At 49.0% G+C, this 18830-nt stretch overlaps 2 protein-coding genes across 14 annotated transcripts; both read right to left on the bottom strand.

Annotated features, from left to right (window-relative positions):
* Positions 1–6327: 6327 nt before the first annotated feature.
* On the bottom strand, positions 6328–10768 carry LOC121864917 (loricrin-like). 13 transcript variants are annotated; one of them, XM_042364108.1, is made up of 4 exons: positions 10678–10768; positions 10038–10262; positions 9455–9496; positions 6328–9409 (listed from the first exon to the last, which is right to left on the bottom strand). In XM_042364108.1, exons 1-4 carry the CDS (start codon positions 10763–10765, stop codon positions 7707–7709), a joined length of 2058 nt encoding a protein of 685 aa, XP_042220042.1. In that variant the 5' UTR covers positions 10766–10768; the 3' UTR covers positions 6328–7706. The 13 variants fall into 13 exon arrangements, with proteins under 13 accessions (XP_042220042.1, XP_042220038.1, XP_042220036.1 ...); XM_042364104.1 differs by adding an exon at positions 9903–9970 and having other exon boundaries at positions 6328–9466; positions 10046–10262; XM_042364102.1 differs by having other exon boundaries at positions 6328–9466; positions 9903–10067; positions 10128–10262.
* Positions 10769–11782: 1014 nt separating this feature from the next.
* LOC121865086 lies at positions 11783–15345 on the bottom strand. The gene is made up of 4 exons (XM_042364418.1): positions 14591–15345; positions 13259–13430; positions 12158–12691; positions 11783–11959 (listed from the first exon to the last, which is right to left on the bottom strand). Exons 1-4 carry the CDS (start codon positions 15259–15261, stop codon positions 11783–11785), a joined length of 1554 nt encoding a protein of 517 aa, XP_042220352.1. The 5' UTR covers positions 15262–15345.
* Positions 15346–18830: the final 3485 nt, after the last annotated feature.

The following is an 18830-nucleotide window of genomic DNA, read 5'->3' as shown; positions in this document are numbered from 1 at the left end:
CTTGCTACATCGCCGCGACAGACACACACACACACACACACACACACACACACACACACACACACACACACACACACTGGAGGCCCTTAAGCACACACTAGACCCCATACACATACACTAGGCCCCAGAAAAACACTGGGGCCCGATCGACCTCTCACCTTGACGATCGGTAACACAATTAATTCAAGGTCGAGGTACAAGAAGAGTGACCTTGGCTGACAACTGGCTCTCGGGGACACCCTACTCTCAGCCTGCCTTACCCACCTACCCTACCCTAACCTACCCTAACCAAACCTAACCTACCCTAACCTACCCTAACCTGCCTATTGATCAAGTCTATATAGCTCTTAAGGTAATTAGGATGTGATACGTAAGCTGACCTAGACCTCTGAGTGCCGTGGGTCGTGTACTTCAGCTCTTGGCCGTGGGAGTTACCTTACCACACACGTTTTGACTTTTACTTACTTTCTTTTACTTACAAATACTTTTACTTACTTTTACTTACTTAATTACTGTTACTTACTTTTACTTACAAATACTTTTACTTACAATATTCGTCACTTCTCCGGTTAATAATCGTTAAGATGGTCGTTATCTTCCCCGACACACCCTGACACACCCTAGTACACCCTAACACACTCTAACACACCCTAACACATCCTAACACACTCTAACACATTATAACACAGCCTAACACACCCTGACCACCTGCCACGTTAATACTGGTGTAAACTGGACGTGTGTGTGTGATAAACATTCACTTTTCTCAGGGCTGGTGCCACTCAATCTTTCTCACTCACTCAATCTTTCTCACTCACAATCCTTTTCACTCACAATCTTTCTCACTCAATCTCTCTCACTCACAATGTTTCTCACTCACTCCCTATGGTCAGGTTTGGTCTGACAGAAAGTAGCTGAAATCATCTCACCTTCTTGAAATGTTAAAAGCTTAAGCAAGGCACTAAATGTTACTAGGTCAACGGGTCCTCTGTGTACAGTGCCAGTGAGAGTGTCATGAGGCCAGTGAGAGTGCCTTGAGGCCAGTGAGAGTGCCTTGAGGCCAGTGAGTGTCATGAGGCCAGTGAGAGTGCCTTGAGGCCAGTGAGAGTGCCTTGAGGCCAGTGAGTGTCATGAGGCCAGTGAGAGTGCCTTGAGGCCAGTGAGAGTGCCTTGAGGCCAGTGAGTGCCAGTGAACCGAGGCCAGTGGGAGGCCTTGAGGCCAGTGAGAGTGCCTTGAGGCCAGTGAGAGTGCCTTGAGGCCAGTGAGAGTGCCTTGAGGCCAGTGAGAGTGCCTTGAGGCCAGTGAGGTCATGAGCCAGTGAGAGTGCCTTGAGGCCGTGAGAGTGCCTTGAGGCCAGTGAGAGTGCCTTGAGGCCAGTGAGAGTGCCTGGAGGCCAGTAGAGTGCCTGAGGCCAGTGAGAGTGCCTGAGGCCAGGAGAGTGCCTTGAGGCCAGTGAGAGGGCCTTGAGGCCAGTGAGAGTGCCTTGAGGCCAGTGAGAGTGCCTGAGGCCATGAGAGTGCCTGAGGCCAGTGAGAGTGCCTTGAGGCTGGAGAGTGCCTTGAGGCCAGGTGAGAGTGCCATGAGGCCAGTGAGAGTGCCTGAGGCCAGTGAGAGGCCTTGAGGCCAGTGAGAGTGCCTTGAGGCCAGTGAGGAAGTGCCTTGAGGCCAGTGAGAGTGCCTGAGGCCAGTGAGAGTGCCTTGAGGCCAGTGAGTGCCTTGAGGCCAGTGAGAGTGCCTTGAGGCCAGTGAGAGTGCCTTGAGCCAGTGGAGGCCAGGCCAGGAGGCCCCTGAGGCCAGTGAGAGTGCTCTTGAGGCCAGTGAGAGTGCCTTGAGGCCAGGAGAGTGTCAGTGAGGCCAGTGAGAGTGCCTGAGGCCAGTGAGAGTGCCTGAGGCCAGTGAGAGTGCCTGAGGCCAGTGGTGAGGCCATGGAGAGTGCCTGAGGCCAGTGAGAGCTCTTGAGGCCAGTGAGAGTGCCTTGAGGCCAGTGGGAGTGCCTTGAGGCCAGTGAGAGTGCCTTGAGGCCAGGAGAGTGCCCTGAGGCCAGTGAGTGTCTGAGGCCAGTGAGAGTGCCTTGAGGCCAGTGAGAGTGCCTTGAGGCCAGTGAGAGTGCCTTGAGGCCAGTGAGAGTGCCTTGAGGCCAGTGAGAGTGCCTTGAGGCCAGTGAGAGTGCCTTGAGGCCAGTGGAGAGTGCCTTGAGGCCAGTGAGAGTGCCTTGAGGGGCGGTGAGAGTGCCTTGAGGCCAGTGAGAGTGCCTTGAGGCCAGTGAGAGTGCCTGAGGCCAGTGAGAGTGCCTTGAGGCCAGTGAGAGTGCCTTGAGGCCAGTGAGAGTGCCTTGAGGCCAGTGAGGAGTGCCTTGAGGCCAGTGGGAGTGCCTTGAGGCCAGTGAGAGTGCCTGAGGCCAGTGAGAGTGCCTGGAGGCCAGTGAGTGTCATGAGGCCAGTGAGAGTGCCTTGAGGCCAGTGAGAGTGCCTTGAGGCCGTGGGAGAGTGCCTTGAGGCCAGTGGGAGTGCTCCTTGGAGGCCAGTGAGAGTGCCTTGAGGCCAGTGAGTGTCATGAGGCCAGTGAGAGTGCCTTGAGGCCAGTGAGAGTGCCTTGAGGCCAGTGAGTGCCTGAGGCCAGTGAGTGCCTTGAGGCCAGTGAGAGTGCCTTGAGGCAGTGGGAGAGTGCCTTGAGGCCAGTGAGAGTGCTGAGGCTGAGTCATGAGGCCAGTGAGAGTGCCCTTGAGGCCAGTGAGAGTGCCTTGAGGCCAGTGAGATGCCTTGAGGCCAGTGAGAGTGCCTTGAGGCTGTGTGAGAGTGCCTGAGGCCAGTGAGAGTGCCTTGAGGCCAGGAGAAGTGGAGGCCAGTGAGAGTGCCCTGAGGCCAGTGGGGAGTGCCTTGAGGCCAGTGGAGAGTGCCTTGAGGCCAGTGAGATGCCTTGAGGCCAGTGAGTGTCATGAGGCCAGTGAGAGTGCCTTGAGGCCAGTGAGAGTGCCTTGAGGCCAGTGAGAGTGCCTTGAGGCTGGGAGTGCCTTGAGGCCAGTGAGAGCCTTGAGGCCAGGTGAGCATCAGAGGCCAGGAGAGTGCCTTGAGGCCAGTGAGAGTGCCTTGAGGCCAGTGAGAGTGCCATGAGGCCAGGGAGAGTGCCATGAGGCCAGTGAGAGTGCCTTGAGGCCAGTGAGAGGCATGAGGCCAGTGAGAGTGCCTGAGGCCAGTGAGTGTCATGAGGCCAGTGAGAGTGCCAATGAGGCAGTGAGAGTGTCATGAGGCCGGTGAGAGTGTCATGAGGCCAGTGAGAGTGTCATGAGGCCGGTGAGAGTGTCATGAGACCGGTGGAGGCCAGGGGCCAGTGAGAGTCATGAGACCGGTGAGGTCATGAGGCCAAGAAGGTCATGAGGCCAGTGAGAGTGTCATGAGGCCGGTGAGAGGTCATGAGACCGGTGAGTGTCATGGCAGAGAGGCCAGTGAGACGGTGAGGTCATGAGGCCAGAGAGTGTCATGAGGCCAGTGAGAGTGTCATGGGGCCAGTGGGAGTGTCATGAGGCCAGTGGGAATGTCATGAGGCCGGTGAGAGTGTCAGAGACCGGAGGCCAGAGGCCGGTGAGAGTGTCATGAGACCGGTGAGTCCATGAGGCCGGTGAGAGTGTCATGAGACCGGTGAGTGTCATGAGGCCAGTGAGAGGTCATGGGGCCAGTGGGAGGTCATGAGGCCAGTGGGAATGTCATGAGACCAGGAGAGGTTAGGATAATTTTTCCTCGCTACCCACAACATTGAGGAAAGGCAAAGTTGACAAGTAAAATAAAGAGTTAATTATCTATGGGTTGAATATGGATGCAAGTGAGAACACTCACACAAGAATCACCAGATAGACAAATTTACAGGAAAGAGATAAGAGAAATAAACTGAGTAATTTAATAACATTTATATTAAGTATTGATTAATATAGATAATTAGGTACATTATATAACACAAGTATAACACTTAATATGCTTACACACCAGAATATTACCTCATTACTCTTACTTTAAGCATTCAATACACACACACTATAATATATAACAGCACAAAAACCTGATAGAAATGGCAGCTCAGGCAGCAAGTCCAGGTTGTGATGGCCAACCACAAGGAAACCAGGGATTAACGACGTAGTCCACCACCATCACAACACCACCAGCAGTTGTCCTTAATACAATTCGTCGTCCACACCCCGGGAGAAGAGGAACACCGTAGGCCGCGGAGAAGAGACTCAGCCAGACACACTCACCTCGATACCTCGGTCTCATAGTCAGATGGGAAACTGGTTCTGATCGGTGGTCACTGGGGTTGAGTAGCTTCGTGAAACAGTTTTTCTCCCTGGTGTCAAGTGAGCAAGTGATGGTTAAGGTGATTGAGTGAGGAGGGGGCAGAGTCGTCACGGTGTCAAGGAGGCCAGTTAGAGTGTCATGAGACCTAACATAACCCAATGACTGATTGATGTTGTTAGTAACTCTTGGCATTCCCGGACCTTCCCCAGGCTCCCCAGGGCTCGACCAGTCACCCAGTAAACTCGTAGTGGGGTTTCCTGAAGGAATTCGTTGTATTATTCATGGTTTTACGAGGGGGGGTGAGGGTGAGGGAAGGAGGGAGAGAGGGAGGAGGAGGGAGGAAGGAGGGAAGGAGAGAGTAAAAGTGGGTGATTATAAACACTTGTCACTCAGTTGTTTGGTCACACACACACACTCTCATCGATAAAGACATACAGCCGAAGGACCAACTCTGTGTTTTCACCTATAAAAACATAATCACCCACACCGCAGCTTCCTCCTATCTCAGTGTTGGTGGCCTGTGATGTGTGTGTTGTGGGTGGCCTGGTGATGTGTGGGGTGTTGATGGGTGTCCAGGATGTGTGGGTGTTGATGGGTGTGGCCTGGTGATGTGTGGGTGTTATGGGTGTGGCCTGTGATGTGTGGATGTTGATGGGTGTGGCCTGGTGATGTGTGGGTGGGGTGTGTGGCCTGGTGATGTGGGTCATGGGTGTGGCCTGGTGATGTGGGTGTTGATGGGTGGCCTGATGGGGTGTTGATGGGTGTGGCCTGGTGATGTGGGTGTTGATGGTGGCCTGGTGATGTGTGGTGTTGATGGGTGTGGCCAGGTGATGTGTGGGTGTTGAGGGTGTGGCCTGGTGATGTGTGGGTGTTGATGTGTGGCCAGGTGATGTGGGTGTTGATGGGTGTGCTCATGATGTGGGTGTTGATGGGTGGCTGGGGTGATGTGGTGTTGATGGGTGATGTGGGTGTTGATGGTATTGGGTGATGTGTGGTTGATGGGTGTGGCTGGGTGATGTGTGTTGATGGGTGGCTGGTGATGTGTGGGTGTTGAGTGGTGATGATGTGGTGTTGATGGGTGATGTGTGGGTGGATGGTGTGCGGTGATGTGGGTGTTGATGGTGGCCTGGGTGATGTGTGGGTGTTGATGGGTGGCCTGGGTGTGGGTGGATGGGTGTGGCTGGGTGATGTGTGGTGTTGATGGTGGCTGGGATGTGTGTGGGAGGATGGGCGGCTGGGTGATGTGTGGGTGTTGATGGGTGCGGCCGGGGTGATGTGTGGGTGTTGATGGGTGTGGCTGGGTTAGGGTATTTAATCATCAGGTAAAATAAGCTGGGGGGCTAATGTTCACGTGATCCCCCAAAGGCAACAAGAGAGAGAGAGAGAGAGAGAGAGAGAGAGAGAGAGAGAGAGAGAGACCAGTCATTGGTTGGTCGTAATAATGATGATGATTTGACATATTTTCTTGAGTTTCCCTTTCGTTTCCTTTCTCTTCTATTATATCTTGTCTTCTCTTTCCAACATTCACTTTTATCCATTTCCTTCAGTTTCTCTTCATTCTTCTCCTTATTTTCATTCTTTCTCTTATTTATTTCCTCTCTCTTGTATTTTCTTTAGTCAGTTTTACTAATTTTCTTGCTTTCGTCTTCCTATTTTTTATAAGTTATTCCATTTTCTATGTTATGTCCTCCATTTTCTTTTACTAATTTCAATTACTTTTCTTTCTTGTTTCTCCTTCTCTTTCTCCCCTTCTTCTATGACTTTGTTTTACTTCATTTTCCTTTCATTTTCTCCATTAAATCTTATTCGTCATATTATTTACTTATTCTCTTTATCAGTTTCTCTTCTATATCATCTTTATTATATTTTAGGACATTTTCTTTATTTATTTTTCCTTATATTTCTTCTCTATTTCCTTCATTTAGTTAATTTATTCTTTAATTTTCATTTTATTTTTGTTCATTACTTCAAATATTTAAAATTTTCTGTTTTCTTTCAATATGTATAAAATATATGAAGGGTAACTATAGTAAAACAACCATGGCAGATTGGACTAGTTTATACATATATTCATACATATACACAAAACATACAAACATACACATCTCGCCTGGAAGCTCACAAATTGTACATAATATACAACACAAAAAATATACATGGTTTTGTTATTAATACAAAATGATGAATATGTCAGCTCTTAAGTTATAAATATGTATTACTAAGTATAAACACTCACCCCTGCCCTCCCAAAAAAGTACCTTTACGGAGGGGTACTGATAAATTTCGAAATGAACACTACGACTCCTGTTATCTTTAGGGTTGTCAAAAATCTTCGTCTGTTGTGTCATATTGTTTCGTTCAAAATCGTGAAGGTATTTTTTGGGGGAAGAGTGAGTGTTTTGTGGAGATAATGTGTATTTCTTTTAGTAATGTCTATGTACATGGTGCTTCTCTTGACACAGCTTAATATGCTTGTGGGTTGAGTGGGCCCTTGTCCTGATGGGCCCTTGTCCTGATGGGCCCTTGTCCTAATGGGATTTTGTTCTAATAGGCCCCTCAGGACTGGGGGGGCCCATCAGGAGACATACTTCCGGCACAGATTATTCATGAATATATACACAATAGGCTAGTGTGAATTATGAGTCATGATACAGGTGATTCGTGAGTCATTTGATGAGTCAAGAGGTGAGTCATAAGAAAGTTAGTCAATGAATCAAACGGTGATTAATGAGTCATATGAGTTGTCAGGAGTCAGTAGATGATTTATGATTCAGTTAAGTCATGAGTCATTTGAGGAGTCATGAGTCAGCAGGTGAGTCACTCTTACACACTAGTAATACTTCATGATGGCCGGTCCACACAGGTCCACAACAGGTCCACACTGGCACTCACAGGTCATGAATGGCACTTTGATCTACACCTGCACGCATCACCCCCACCCTCATCGGTCTACACACCTGCAAGCATCGTCGTCTTATCACAGCTGTTACCTTCCTCCTCCTGTCCCCACACACCTGTTCCTACACCTGTAAACTTTATCTTGTCCTTGACTTGGTGTTAAAAGATCCAGGAATCAAAGAAATTATAACTGTGTGAGTCATTTCGTTACCATGGAGACAAAGACAGATTTAGTGTTCCATTTGTTTCGTTATAAAAGATGAATCAATTTGTGGTTAGTTTTGTTTATGTGATTTTTTCCTGTGTATGTTATGTGTTTGACTCGTGTTGTTGGTCTCTGGTTCAAACACAAACTGTATTATTCCTTGGCTTCGTTAACTGTCTTCTTCACGGTGTAAATAACGTTTGGTTCGTATGTAATATGATGTGGCTACTTTTTAACATAGCACCATTTTAACACTGATAGCGGCAGGGGTGAGCGTTACACCTACACAACATTTTAACTGTCACGTGAACTTGGTGTCTCAGCCTCCGCTAGCGTCACTAAGGGCGCAGACCTCCGGGGGGCGGCAGTTGGAGAAGGAGAAGGACCCGTCACTCCTCACGAGGCCCCGGGACAGTGTACCTCCCTCGTCCATGTGTTCCCAGCGTCTCAGCACCTTCGAGGTCCTCCCCCGTTGCCTGCGAGAACTCATCTCCCGCAAAGAGTCGATCCTTCTTGAACGCATGCTGGTGCCTGGTGCTGTTGGAGGTGGTGTTGGGGGTGGTGGTGTTGGGGGTGGTGGCGGTGGTGGTGGTGGCGGTGGTGGTGGCGGTGGTGTTGGAGGTGGTGGAGGAGTCTGGTTTGGACGTCTTATAAGTGAAACACCGCCGTCGGGAGCATTTGGTCTTATATGGAAGACAACGTCATGGTCGGGCCTCAAGACGGCTATCTCCGGGTTGTCACTACTGATGGTGCTCAGTGCTACCACCTCCCCGCGCTGCACCGAGAACCCGCGCATCACCTGTAGGGGAGTCACGTGATCACCAGACGGGGGAAACACGGCGAAATCACTGTCACTGTCACTAGGTACTGCCTGGGATGATGTCACGGGGCGCTGAGTGTGACTTCTGTCCGTGGCAGGAGCAGCACCAGTACGGCTGACTGTCCCTGACACTGTCGCAGCCTGGCTACTGTCGTCTTTCATTCCTTCCCAGTTGTGGCTGGTCGGGTTCACAGAGATTCCAATTTTTTGTGGAGACACTATCTCACCGAGAGAAGTGCTCCCTGCTGCTTGTGTGCCCGCCATCACTGATTGGGTCTGGACACCTGTAGCAGCAGTGGGCGTGTTCACTCCGCCTGGTGTGGGCTGTTGGCCGTCACGGTTTAGAATAACGCTGCCAGGGTTCCTGTTGTTGGCAGGGGTCGCTCCTGCAGGTCTCTGGACAGCGGTGCGTGCATTTACATTTCTTTCTCTCACCATCATGCGTATGTTTCCGTTGCCTAAGTTCCGAACACCACCTCTTCCCCCCCGCGTGTTCTGTGGTATCCTCTGGGTGTTGACGCCTGCAGGAGCCCCGGGCGTTTGTTGCACATTGTTCACATTGGTAGTTTGTGCGCCATTGCCAACAAAGCTGTTTGAGTTAGTGTTACTCACAGCAGAGCCGTCAAGGGCACCTGGACTGCCACTGGTAGGCACACGTACCCCTGCGATCATGATGCTGCCTCGCCCACCGTTGAACACCCCAGACGCTGTATTTAGCTTGCTACCCACTCCACCACTGTTGCTTCCACTTGTCCCACTACCTGTTCCAGAACTGACACTTCCGACTGGACCATTCTCACTGCTCCCTCTTATAGGGTTTAAACTCCCAGCAGAAGAACCTCCGCTGCTGCCTGTTCCAGAGATAAAATTTCCAATTGCAATATTTCCTCTGTTACCAGTACCAGTATTTAATTCCCCTGTAAGTGAGCTGCCTCCGCTTCCTGCTCCAGTGGTCAAGTTAACGCCAGCCAGACCAGCTCTCTTGCCTGCACCAGTGTTGGAGCTTCCTCCACCACTGCCTGGAACGTTGGAGCTTCCTCCACCACTGCCTGGAACGTTGAAGTTTCCTCCACCACTGCCTGGAACGTTGAAGTTTCCTCCACCACTGCCTGGAACATTGGAGCTTCCCCCACCGCTGACTGGAATGTTGGTCATTCCAGTGTTGAAGTTTCCTCCACCACTGCCTGGAACGTTGGAGCTTCCTCCACCGCTGACTGGAATGTTGGTCATTCCAGTGTTGAAGTTTCCTCCACCACTGCCTGGAACGTTGAAGCTTCCTCCACCACTGCCTGGAACGTTGACGCTTCTTCCACCACCGCCTGAACGTTAGAGCCCTCCACCACTGCCTTGAATGTTGGAGCTTCTCCACCACTGCCTGGAACGTTGGAGCTCTCCACCACTGCCTGGAACGTTGACGTTTCTCCACCACTGCCTGGAACGTTAGAGCTCTCTCCACCACTGCCTGGAATGTTGGAAGCTTCCTCCACCACCGCCTGAATGTTGAAGTTTTCTCCACCACTGCCTGCAACGTTGAAGTTTCTCCACCACTGCCCGGAACGTTGAGCTTCTCCACCACTGCCTGCAACGTTGAAGTTTCCACCACTGCCCCGGAACGTTGGAGCTTCCTCCACCACTGCCTGCAACGCTGAAGTGTTTCTCCACCACTGCCCGGAACGTTGAGCCTTCTACCACTGCCTGGAACGTTGGAGCTTCCTCCACCACTGCCTGCAACGTTGAAGTTTCCTCCACCACTGCCCGGAACGCTAGAACTTCCTCTACCACTATCTGGAATGTTGGTCATTCCAGTGTTGAAGTTTCCTCCACCACTGCCTGGAACGTTGGAGCTTCCTCCACCACTGCCTGCAACGTTGAAGTTTCCTCCACCACTGCCCGGAACGCTAGAACTTCCTCTACCACTATCTGGAATGTTGGTCATTCCAGTGTTGAAGTTTCCTCCACCGCTGCCTGGAATGTTGGAGTTTCCACCACCATTTCCTGGAACATTGAAGTTTCCTCCACCACTGCCTGGAATGTTGGAGTTTCCTCCACTACTGCCTGGAATGTTGGAGTTTCCTCCACACTGCCTGGAATGTTGAGTTTCCACCACCATTCTGGAACATTGAAGTTTCTCTCCACCACTGCCTGGAATGCTGGAGTTTCCTCCACCAATTGCCTTGAACGTTGAAGGCTTCCTCCATCACTGCCTGAATGTTGAGTTTCACCACCATTTATTGGAAAATTGAAGTTTCCCTCCACCACTGCCTGGAACGTTGAACTTCCTCCCCCACTGCCTGAATGTTGGCTATTCCAGTGACGAAGTTTCCTCCACCACTGCTCCGGAATGTTGGAGTTTCCACCACCATTTCCTGAACATTGAAGTTTCTCCACCAATTTCTGGAATGTTGGAGTTTCCCACCACTACTGCCTGAATGTTATCATTCCAGTGTTGAAGTTTCCTCCACCATCATGCCTGGAATGTTGGAGTTTCCTCCACCACTGCCTGGAATGTTGGAGTTTCCTCCACTCACTGCCTGGAATGTTGGAGTTTCCACCACCATTTCCTGGAAGACAGTTTCTCCACCACTGCCTGGAATGCTGGAGTTTCCCTCCACCACTGCCCTGAACGCTGAAGTTTCTCCACCACTGCCTGGAATGTTGCTGGAGTTTCCCACCACCATTTCCTGGAACATCAGCTTCCTCTCCACCATCGCCCGGAATAAGCTGGAGTTTCCTCTCCACCACTGCCTTGAACGTTGAAGCTTCTCCACCACTGCCCGGGAATGTTGCTGAGCTCTACCACCATTTCCTGGAACATTGAAGTTTCTCCACCACTGCCTGAACATTGAAGTTTCTCCACCACTGCCTGGAATGCTGGAGCTCTCTCCACCACTGCCTGGAATGCTGGAGTTTTCTCCACCACTGCCTGGAATGTTGGAGTCGCACCACCATTTCCTGAACATTGAAGTTTCCCTCCACCACTGCCTGAATGTTGGAGACTCTCTCCACCACTGCCTGAACGCTTTTGAAGCCTCTCCACCACTGCCTGGACCGCCGTGGCTGTTCTAGTGTTGGGGTAAAGTTTCCACTAGTGTCTGGGATGTTGACGGTTCCACTGGTGAGGTGTTTTCCAGCTCTGCTCTGAGTTCCTGTGCATTGAAGTTTCCCTCCAATGCTGCTCTGGAATGTTGGTCCCTCCAGTGTTAAGGTTTGCTCCGGGTATATAAAGCAGTTGCCAGGCCTAAGATTACCATTGCCAGGTGAAGTGTTTACATTGGGCTCTCTGTCCACCATTAAAGTTACCGTTGCTTGCCCTCTAATGATTATTAACAGCCCAGCGTTGTTAGTTCTTCCAGACCGTCTGCCCCGGTGTTCATGCAGCACCTGCCACGGAAAGTGAATGGAAGTTTCTTTGGTCGTCAACAGGAATATTAGCAGTTGTTGACTACTCCGAATATTACTTTGGTTGTTATTGTTCCCGGGATTGTTGTTGCTGTTAATAAATTGTCCATTGTTATCAGGAAGTTTTTAGAAACGACATTAGGTCATTAACATTAGAACGTTTCCAAATATTCGTGTTAAAACTGCTTTGGTCCATTAGGTGACCCAAAGGGTATGGAAAGCGATTTCTGGCCTGGGGACTGTCCGCCATTAATGTTTTGTCCTAGCTGGTCCTGGTCTCTCATGGGCAGGCTTGAAACATCAGGTGAGCTGTCGGCTTTTTGCCACTTCCACCAGTACCTGTGGCTGTACTGCTGAAGGGGTTCAAACCACTGTTACCTGACACAGGGCCTCCTTCCCGCCCTGTTCCCTGTTAGTTGATGCTGCCCTAATCTATTCCCTTGAGACGTCAGGTCCTCCTGCCCCTGGCCCGCCTTGTCCTGCCCCCTGGTCTGCTCCTTTGTCCCACCCCCACCTGCCTTTGTCCCACCCCTGGCCTGGCCTTGTCCCACCCCTGGCCTGTCTTGTCCCGCCCCTGGCCTGCCTTGTCCCGCCCCTGGTCCGCCTTGTCCCACCCCTGGCCTGCCTTGTCCCACCCCTGGCCTGCCTTGTCCCATCCCTGGCCTGCCTTGTCCCGCCCCTGGTCTTCCTTGTCCAACAGAAGGACGTTGAGGAGAGCCACTGACCTCAGGATTAGTCTGGTCTAAGGGCACAAAGTTTACAGTCCGCAGGGGGTCGATACCACCAGGTTGGCCGGGTAGTGGGACGCCCACCCCGCCAGGGATGTTCCCGGTTGAAGTGATGCGCGGTGGCGGCCCGTCGTCAGGGTAGTCGTAGTCTATGGTAGGTCCTGGACGGCTGCCGCGGTTACCTGAACCTCTGCCACGAGTTGGTCGATCTAGGTCCCTCAGGTTGGAGAGGTTGTTGATATTGTTCTGCTTCGCTTTGTTCTCCTTGCCCGTTGACTCCTCCGCCGTGCTGTGTCCGAACCCCAGCCACCCATTTTGTTGACATAACACCACACCGATGATTATTGCGACCACAAACTGTAAATAACAAACATTAGACGAGTTACATACCACCACGCAATATAAGTTTCCGCTAAAATAATAATAATAATAATATTATTATTAATAATAATAATAATAATAATAATAATAATAATAATAATAATAATAATAATAATAACAATAATAATAATAATAATAATAATAATAATAATAATGCTTCTATTTTACTATGATTCAATTATAAGAGATGTATAAAAGGACACCCATTCTAAAACGCCACCTAGGACTTGAGAGGTACAGTACGTAAGCCATGTTTGAGTCCTACTCGAGTCCAGCGTCACCAATAGTTGATGTTTATAAACCAATCCTAAAGTCAAGGTCTTCACGCCGCTCCGCCCACGGCCTTGAGAGACCAATGGATCATCACCACACACTAGACCCATCACAACATTTACAATGCTTTCTTGACAAATGTAAATCACTAACAACTATCCGTTAGGTGTAAATAGACCTTTCATATCTGATCACAGTATAAATTTAAGTGTGTAGACCTAACCTAACCCAACCTAACCTGACATGACCTAACCTAACCCTTGGACTCACCAGTAAAGTGTAGCAGCCAATAAGCATAACAGTCTGGAGGTTGAATCTCTGCTTCCTGGCCTCATCCTTGTACCTGGCTCGGTGAACGTGCATATAGTAATCTTGTTCAGTGTCCTGGGCCAGAGTTAGGTTACTGCCGTGTGGGTCCTTGGCTCTGGACAGTGTACTCGACCTGTGGGGGGGAGAGAGAGACCACACCCACACGTTAAGGTTCTTCATCAAGGTTCTATTGGTGAAGCATAATCTAGTGAAGCACATACTGGTGAAGCATAACCTAGTGAAGCACATACTGGTGAAGCATAATCTAGTGAAGCATCTACTGATGAAATAAACACTGTTAAGCATAAACTAGTGAAGCAAAAATACACTTGAAGCACTAGTGATAAAGTAACACTTGAAGCATTAGTGATAAAGTAACACTTGAAGCACTAGTGATAAAGTAACACTTGAAGCACTACACTTGAAGCACTAGTGATAAAGTAACACTTGAAGCACTAGTGATAAAGTAACACTTGAAGCACTACACTTGAAGCACTAGTGATAAAGTAACACTTGAAGCACTACACTTGAAGCACTAGTGATAAAGTAACACTTGAAGCACTACACTTGAAGCACTAGTGATAAAGTAGCACTTGAAGCACTACACTTGAAGCACTAGTGATAAAATAACACTTGAAGCACTACACTTGAAGCACTAGTGATAAAGTAACACTTGAAGCACTAGTGGAGAGGTAGCACTTGAAATACTAGTGATGAAGTAACGCAAAGCACTATTAATTAAGTAACACTTGAAGTACTAAGTGTTGAGGTAACACTTGAAACACTAGTGATGAAGTAACACTTGAACCACTAGTGGAGAGGTAGCACTTGAAACACTAGTGATGAAGTAACGCTTGAAGCACTAGTGGAGAGGTAACACTTGAAGCATTATATGTTGAGGTAACACTTGAAGAGACATTAATGATGAATACTAGGTAATGTAGCACTTATAATGAGGCACTAAATGAAGCAGCACTAGGCGAAGCATTAGGTGAGCCAACACTAATGATGAAGCACTAAGTGAATCACTAGGTGAGGCACCAGAAGGTAAATCTCTAAGTGAGGCAACAGCAGGTGAGGCACGACAGGTGAGGGTAAACAGTTGAACTAAAAGAAGCTAACTGAGCTTAGTCACTCTGTACACCACACCTGTGTTTGTATTACACCTCGACCATATGATCACCTGAGAGAGAGAAAGAGAGACATCACTGTCTCTCTATCTCCCTTAACACCTGGCCTCAGTCACTATTGGGGGCAGTAGGTAGCATAAATCACACACACCTGTAGACGTACCTGCTGTGGGAGTGAGTGCGAGGGAGGGCTGTTAAGAGGTCTGGCTCCCTGTTTATCGAGCCGTGGTTGCTGGGTAGACTGGCAGCGCGAGTCTCCAGAAGGGCAGCCAACACCCCATTATACTCGGCGCGTGACCTGGTTGAACTGTGTCCGTCATGGTGGTGGTGATGGCTGTGTCTGTCGACGTCAGGGAGAATGGAGACCTCGTTAACTCCCCCGCGAGACAGTGTGCCACCTCGGCTGCCTGAGAGTGAATGTGACCGCTCGCTAAGCTTGGCCAGGGTGCTCGCCACTTTGGTTTGCTTGACATCCACATCTCTCACACTCTCCCTCGCTACTGAGTCACGTGAATGATGGTGGTGAAGGTGAGGATCTGGGTCTCTGGAGTGATGGGCGATGGGGTGGTCCCGTGAGGGATGGGAGCCTTCACGAGAGGAGTGATGGGAGTGTGAGTGATGGGAGCCTTCACGAGAGGAGTGGTGGTGGGAACCTTCTCGGGAATGATGGGGCTGGGAATGGTTGTGTGTGTGAGCTATGGAGGTGATGGAGGACCTGCTTGGGTTACGATGACGGGTGTGCGAGGTTCGGAGGGGATGTGTCCTCAGTAGGCTGGAGCTCGGGACGTGGTCGTGGATATGACACAGGTGACAGCTACTGCCCCCTTCAGGCATGGTGTAGCAGACCCACCACGGCCTCTATGGCATGATTCACGCCCACACCAGACGGCCTCTATACTCGCCTCACCCTCCGCCGAGACCTGTCAACAAAAACAACATCAATTAATAACAACACACCACAACACAACACACCACACCGCACAACACACTACACCACACCACACCACACCACATTACACCACACTCAGGTAACATCGTCAAAATATTCACACCCAACAGTTAGTTCACCTTTACACGTAGAGACCCAAACTCAGGTGTATTAACTAAAGATGAAAATCCACTAGTAGTCTCATCTAGGTATAGGAGCATCCAGGTATAGGGACATCCAGGTATAGGGGCATCCAGGTATTAGGACAGGTATGAACCACTTTGTTCCTCACATCTAAAAGAACATCATCCACTCTCCCCAAAATATCGACTTGTAAAGGCACATGAAAGTTTTATCATGACCAGTGTCTTGTGTAATGATCTGGTGACCAAAATAAAATGAATACAAAATTTCTCTGTACGTAACATAACAAGCTAGACCAGGTGTGTGTGTGTGTGTGTGTGTGTGTGTGTGTGTGTGTGTGTGTGTGTGTGTGTGTGTGTGTGTGTGTGTGTGTGTGTGTGTGTCACGTAAGGCTGTGAAAATAGAAACTTGAAAGCGTTTGAAAGTTTTCGTGACAACAAAGATCACTTGCACTTATTAACACTTATTATGCTTGTCATCCATCTCTACTTAACACTTATTGTTCATCTCTCTTGCTCCTTATGTCTTGGTTGGGATGGAAGAGAGAGACACAGATATAATGATAAAGGGAGGAGAATGGCAAGAGAGAATAAAGAAAAGAAAGTGAAAACAGAGACAAATAAAGCAAACAATATTAAGAGGAAAAAGAGAAACTTTATGCCTGTGTTAACCCTTTAGGGAAGATGGTTTAACCCTTTGATGATGATGTTTTAACCTATTAAGGACGTTGTTTTAACCCCAGACGAATTCAAACCGAGTGTAAATTCGTGGAAGCGATCGACCACCTGCCATTACCTATTGGTACTAAAAAGATCTAGTGGTATTTACCTGACCAAGATCATCAACAGGTGAAGTGGCCCTAGACATAGACCCGCCACTTAACCTCTCCAGACAGTACAGGAAATATATGTGACACTTAACCTGGTGCCACTTAACCTGACGCCACTTACCCTTTAACCCCCAGTTAACCTTAACATCATTTAGGGGAGGAAGTGGACGGTATATTTTTCTCTGTCACTCTCCACAAACTTTCACTCTTGTCTGTCTATTTAATTTGGTAGGAACTAGAAAGGTTATTGACGGTGTGTGTGTGTGTGTGTGTGTGCGTGTGTGTATGTGCGTGTGTGTGTGTGTGTGTGTGTGTGTGTGTGTGTTTTAAATAGATGAATCCCTGTGTGTGTATATATGTCTACGTTAATGTGTATATCACACACACACACACACACACACACACACACACATACACACACACACATACACACACAAACAAGAACCGCATAAAAATAAATAAAAAAACAAAAAATCAGGAGAATGGAAGAGAATGTAAATTAAGTAGAACGAGAAGAAAGTTGAATCAATCGAAGAATAATGAACAAAAAGCAAAAAAGAAAATGTCGAGGGTGTTCAATGGTTCTAGTCGATATATTAATCATTGGAGATAAGGAAGGGGGTGGGTTAGGTACGGAAGGTTGACCTATTAGAGGCTTGTGTTGACGACTTTCATATTCCAAGGTTAGAATTCTTCCATTAAATACCTATTATATAATGGTGGGATAGTCACTGTTGTTTGTGTGATGATGATAGAGGGAGAGAGAGAGAGAGAGAGAGAGAGAGAGAGAGAGAGACAGAGAGGGAGAGAGAGAGAGAGAGAGAGAGGGAGAGAGAGAGGAGAGAGAGAGAGAGAGTATTGTTGTCAGAGGTGGCCAGGGTCTTCAGTATCTGCCCTGACCATATGACATTTACAGCCAGGGTTACAACTAGTGCCATGGTAAGGGTGACACGGTGCCATGAGAGGGGTGACAGTGCAATGAGAGGGGTGACAGTGAGAGGGGGTGACAGTGCCATGAGAGGGGTGACAGTGCCATGAGAGGGGTGACAGTGCCATGAGAGGGGTGACAGTGCCATGAGAAGGGTGTGGCAGTACTTTGTGTATGTGTATATGTGTATGCGTGTATGTATATATGTGTGTGTATATAATTGTGTGTATGTAAGTGTGTCTGTGTGTGTGTATGTGTATAAGTGTATGTGTGTATGTGTATAAGTGTGTGTGTGTATACCTTTCCATCTGTACTGTGGAAGGGTTACATCAGATGTTCACTCCCTCATAAGACACGTTTCTCAGCCCTCCGTCTCACAACACCATGACTGTCCACACACACCCCCCAGTGACCAACCCACACTACACTACACTACACCACACCACACTACACTACACTACACTACACCACACTACACTACACTACACCACACTACACTACACCACACCACACCACACCACACCACACCACACCACACTACACCACACCACACCACACCACACCACACCACACTCACCACACCCCATCTACCACTCCCTACCCCTCTCCTCTCCTCTCCCACCTCCTCCTCTCCTATCCCCCATCCTTCACCTCCTCTCTTCTCCCTTCCCCTTCCCTACCCCTCCTCTCCTCCCCCCACTCTTTTCCACACACGCACGTACTAATTAATTTACCTGAGCCAGCGACACCTTGATGAGAGCTTTCACAGGTAAATTACATAATCACCTGTAATTGCTTCATGACCCATTACAAAACCAATCATCCCCGACGCTAATCACATACCCAGCGTTGCTAAAGCGTTAAGACGTTTATAAGACGTTCACGTTCTCAGGGCGTTCATAGGACGTTCTCAAGATGTTCATAAGACGTTAACAAGGTGTTCATTAGACGTTCACTAGACGTTCGCAACACAAGACGTTCACTTTCTCAAGGCGCTCATAAGATGTTCTCAAGGCGTTCACAAGATGTTCACTGGACGTTCACAAGACGTTCACTGGACGTTCACAAGACGTTCACTGGACGTTCACAATATTGGTCAGGTGAGGCGTCACTTTCGCACCCTGCTTGATGACGTCATTAGTTACGTGTGTGTTACCTGACAATCAATTAAGTGTTATTACTTCCTGGTGGGGGGGGGCGTCTACCTGAGGAGGGGTTGAGGAGAAGGAGGAGGAGGCTGGAAAGGAGGAGGTGGTGGGATAAGGAGGAAGAAGAGGAGGTAAAGGAATGAATAGGGAGAGAGAGAGAGAGATGGGGGGGAGAGAGAGATGTGTATGCTGGGAGAGGGGGGGGAGGGGCCTCTCACTCGACAAATTAAGTTACCTGTAGCGCCACAGATACAGTGAGGTAAAGGATTTCCCATGTTGACTACCACCTGGCTCTCTCTCTCTCTCTCTCTCTCTCTCTTTCTCCTTCATCAATAGAAACCTTCATTATCTCAGTGACTGGTCAGATGGGCCCCAGTCCTAATAGGCCCTAACCTGCCTAACGTAACCTAACCTAACCCACAACTA

The sequence above is a fragment of the Homarus americanus genome, unplaced genomic scaffold (genome assembly GCF_018991925.1).
Source record: "Homarus americanus isolate GMGI-L3 unplaced genomic scaffold, GMGI_Hamer_2.0 scaffold2539, whole genome shotgun sequence".
NCBI lineage: Eukaryota > Metazoa > Arthropoda > Malacostraca > Decapoda > Nephropidae > Homarus > Homarus americanus.
The sequence above is the reverse complement of the archived record's forward strand: the minus strand, read 5'-3'. Positions and strand labels throughout refer to the sequence as shown.